Consider the following 4,682-nt stretch of genomic DNA (forward strand, 5'->3'; position numbering starts at 1 on the left):
AAAAAAAAAAAAAAAAAAAGAAAGTAAAAATATTGAAGTATATTAATTTTCATGGAAAGTTAGTCATAACATATGGCTATACAGAAGAGGATGAAATATCTGTATGATCTCATTCTTTTAGGAAATATGTAATACACAGAAGAATGTCGACAAGACTATGTATTGATAATTTTTAAAGTGGTTATCTGTGAGTGATGGAATTGCTGGTGGTTTTTATTAGTTTCCTGTGCCCATTTGTATTTTCTCATTTTCTACAGTGAATATTTATGGTTTGTGAAATTTTAAATTTTTTACCACACACACACACAAAAAAAGACCAGGCGTGGTGGCTTCCACCCGTAATTCCAGAATTTTGGGAGGCCAACACAAAAGGATTGCTTGAGCCCAGGAGTTTGAGACCAGCCTGGACAACATAGGGAGACCCTATCCTTATAAAATAAATTTTAAAAATAAGGCCGGGGCTGGGCACGGTGGCTCACGCCTATAATCCCAGCACTTTGGGAGGCCGAGACAGGTGGGTCACCTGTCAGGAATTTGAGAGTAGCCTGGCCAATCATGGTGAAACCCTGTCTCTACTAAAAATACAAAAATTAGCTGGGCGTGGTGATACACACCTATAATCCCAGCTACCTGGTAGGCTGAAGCAGGAGAATCACTTGAGTTTAGGGAGTGGAGGTTGCAGTGAGCCGAGATCGCACCACTGCATTCCAGCCTGGGTGACAGAGTGAGACTCCATCTCAAAAATTATAAATATATTAGGCTGGGCAAGGTGGCTCACGCCTGTAATCTCAACACTTTGGGAGGCCAAGGCGGGCAGATCTTGATGGCAGGAGTTTGAGACCAGCCCAGCCAACATGGTAAAATTCCATCTATACTAAAAATACAAAAAAGTTAGCCAGGCGTGATGGTGCACACTTGTAATCTCAGCTACTTCGGAGGCTGAGGTAAGAGGACCACTTGAACTTAGGAGGCAGAGGTTGCAGTGAGTCAAGATCGTGCCACTGCACGCCAGCCTGTGCAACAGAGTGAGACTCTGTCTCAAAAAAATAATAATAATTAACCAGGCATGGTGACATGCTTGTGGTCCTAGATGCTCAAGAGGCTGACGTGGAAGGATCGTTTGAATACCAAAGGTCAAGGCTGCAATAAGCCGTGGTTGCGCACTCCAGCCTGGGCAACAGAGCAAGACCCTATTAAAAAAAAAAAAAAAAAAACACCGTAGATTTAAAGTTCCTTGTCTAGTAATACTTAACTTGATAATGACTTGAAGAGCATGAACAGGAAGCAATACACTGTTCTGTCTGCACCTTTAGCCTCAGCTTTCAGCAGTGCGGCTGCCAGCCTCACTGCCATTTCCTTGGAGCTTCCCAGATCACTGAATAGCCTGTGTAGAATAAGTGTGTCGGGGAGACACACCAGACACTCCAACCTGTGTTCTTTGAGTTTATTTCTGCATCACTCTTCTTCCTCCGATGAAGGGGTGGCAGTTTGCTCACAGGTAGGCTGAGATATGTTGTTAACCACAACTGTCCTGCCCACTAGAGGGTGCTGATGTCATGCCAGGGAAAACTATAGCAAAACAGAGAAGGGAATTTGGCAGAAAGCAAATACTGCAAATAGAATAATGAGATACTAATGAGATTCTTTCTCATATATATAGGAGCTGGAAAATGCAGAATTTATCCCCATGCCTGACAGCCCATCTCCCCTCAGTGCAGCATTTTCAGAATCTGAGAAAGATACCCTGCCCTATGAAGAGCTGCAAGGACTCAAAGTGGCTTCTGAAGCTCCTTTGGAACACAAGCCCCAACTAGGAGCCTGGGTAACTGAGCTTTTTGCCTTTGAATCACAACTAGGTAAACAGTCACTGTAAGCTCTGCCCAGTTCTCCTGGCCTTACTCTAGCTTTTGGGTTTCAGCTGCCCTGCATTAACTCATTATAATGTCCATTCAGCAGTATTTAAAGCCTCAACCCAAGACTAAACTGAGTTGCCTCAGAAAGGTATTTGCCCTTCCACATTTCTGACAGGCTAACACCTTCCTAGACCAAAGAATTGTCTTTTCCCTCTGCCTCAGAAATGCCTAAATTCAAATTCAGTTTCTCATGACACTGCCAGGATGGGTTAGACGCTCTATAAGAAAGAAGTAGTACTGGGCTGGGCACGGTGGCTCACACCTGTAATCCCAGCACTTTGGAAGGCCAAGGCGGGCAGATCATGAGGTCAGGAGTTTGAGACCAACCTGACCAACATGGTGAAACCCTGTCTCTACTAAAAATACAAAAATTAGGTAGGCACAGTCGCGCCTATAATCCCAACTACTCAGGAGGCTGAGGCAGGAGAAGCCCTTGAACCCGGGAGGCGGAGGTTGAAGTGAGCCAAGATTTCACCACTGCACTCCAGCCTGGGCAACAGAGCGAGACTCTGTCTCTTAAAAAAAAAGTAATACTGGTAGTCTAGTGAGGAAGCAACACCATGTACACCTAACCTTGGTAGAAATGAAATTGTGGTAAAAACTAGAAACCAAGGTCATGAAACTTTTTCTATAAAAGGCTACATAATAATTATTTTAGACTTTTCCTATTAAAGGCAACATAGTAATTATTTTAGACTATTTTAGACAGAAATGTGTACAGCCTCTTTTGTAACTACTCAACTCTAACATTGTAGCACAAAAAGCAGCTTCAAGTAGTACATAATGATTGGGCATCCCTGGTTTCCAGTAAAATTGTTTTACAAAAACAGGCAGCAGGCCAGAATTGGCCCATGGGCTATCTGCTGAACCTTCCTATAAACAGAGTACAGTGGAAAAGAGAAAAATCCAGACTAGGATCATCAGAAAGCTTCCCAAAAGTGGTAATAATACCTTTGAAACTTCAAGGTGAATGTTTTCATTTCTCTGTTAGTTCACCTTCTTAAATTGTGTTAGTGGTCCTGTTTACTGACCACCTCTCAGATCTTTTCTAAAGTGTAATTCACTGCATTTCATGAATATTGACCCTTTGGGTCTCACTGTGATCTGAAAGACTTGTTGCAAACCAGATCATGCTTTTCCCTGCTTCAGCATTTTAAATGAGACGATACCAAGGTGGTTTAAAATTTTTCACAAAGTCCTCCAAAATAGATGTTTGGTCTTCCACCTTGGCCTAATGGGGACTGAGGCACTGAGGGTTCGCTTTCTCTGTTATGTCAGTGTCCAGTGCTGTAACAATCCTAGCATTTCTGTTTTTCTTACATATATTAATGTGTATTTATGTTTTATCTTGTTAATGTAGAAGTAAAATCTGATTGCACTTAGAGGAAGTTTGGATTGAGGAGCTATGGCACCTGGGCAGAACCTCCTGCAATCTTTCCTTCTTATCTCCCTAGTCACCTCGGCTGAATCCCGCAGTAGCCTGTGCTGGGAAGGGAACACCACTGATTCCTCCTGCCTGTGCATGCAGCTCTCTGCAGATGGAGGTTGAGAGATTGCAGGATCTGGTGTTAAAGTGTATGACTGAACAACAGAAGCTACAGCAAGAAAACCTCCAGATTTTTACTGAGCTGCAGAAGTTGAAGAATAAATTAGAAGGAGGGCAGCAGGTGAGAGCATTAAAAGAATAATTCAATTTCTAAGCCTGTTTTGAAGAATCACAAAAGTTCCTTTGCAGGTCCTTACTTTTTACTGATACCACTTTTGTAATTATAATCCCAGAAGCCTTGGGCCTTGTTCAAGCACCTGTATTGAATCATTTTCATCACTTAACTTGCATTGCTTTTTGGTACTGTATGCTTTTTGTTTTACGATATTTAATTGCATATTTCTGAAAATAAAGACATTCTCCCGAACAACCACAATACTATAACCACACCTAAAAAAATTAACACTGATATTCTCAGTACTCATCTAGTATCTAGCTGAGACCCCAATTTTCCCAATTTTCTCCACAAAAATGTCCTTTATAACCATTTTTTATTGGACTAGAATCCATTCAAGAACCCCATATTATATTTGTTTATGTCCCTTATTTCTTTTCATCTAGAACAATTCCCTCCACCACTATCACCTCTTTAAAAATATTTGTTTATTTATTTATTTAGAGACAAGGTCTTGCTTTTTCACCCAGGCTGGAGTGCAGTGGCACAAACATGGCTCATTGTAGCCTTGACTTCCCAGGCTCAAGTGATCCTCCCACCTTAACCCCCCAAGTAGAAGTAACTGGAACGACAGGCATGTGGTAACACAGTTGGCTTCACCTTTTTTTATTTTTTTATTTTTTTAAGAGATGGAGTCTCGCTTTGTCACCCAGGCTGGGGGGCAGTGGTGCAGTCTCCGCTTACTGCAGCCTCCTTGCAGGTTCGAACGATTTTCCTAACTCAGCCTCCCAAGTAGCTGGGATTACAGGTTCCCAACACCATGCCCAGCTAATTTTTGTATTTTTAGTAGAGACAGCGTTTCACCATGTTGGCCAGGCTGGTCTCAAACTCCTGATCTGTGGTCCCCCCTGCCTCAGCCTCCCAAAGAGCTGGGATTATAGGTATGAGCCATCGCACCCAGCCTGCTTCACCTTTTTAAAAAAGTACTTTCGGGCCAGGCGCTGTGGCTCAAGCCTGTAATCCCAGCACTTTGGGAGGCCGAGGCGGGTGGATCACGAGGTCAAGAGATCGAGACCATCCTGGTCAACAAGGTGAAAACCCGTCTCTA

At 42.8% G+C, this 4,682-nt stretch overlaps 1 protein-coding gene across 1 annotated transcript in view; it reads left to right on the top strand.

Moving 5' to 3' along the window:
* NEK9 (NIMA related kinase 9) overlaps window positions 1-4,682 on the top strand; it is a 47,962-nt gene that overhangs the window by 39,595 nt on the left and 3,685 nt on the right. Inside the window, exons 20-21 of the mRNA XM_017528511.2 lie at window positions 1,661-1,822; window positions 3,368-3,580. Coding sequence (XP_017384000.1) covers window positions 1,661-1,822; window positions 3,368-3,580 — 375 coding nt within the window. The remainder of the gene's footprint in view (window positions 1-1,660; window positions 1,823-3,367; window positions 3,581-4,682) is intronic.

Source organism: Cebus imitator, unplaced genomic scaffold (genome assembly GCF_001604975.1).
Source record: "Cebus imitator isolate Cc_AM_T3 unplaced genomic scaffold, Cebus_imitator-1.0 Scaffold54, whole genome shotgun sequence".
Lineage (NCBI taxonomy): Eukaryota > Metazoa > Chordata > Mammalia > Primates > Cebidae > Cebus > Cebus imitator.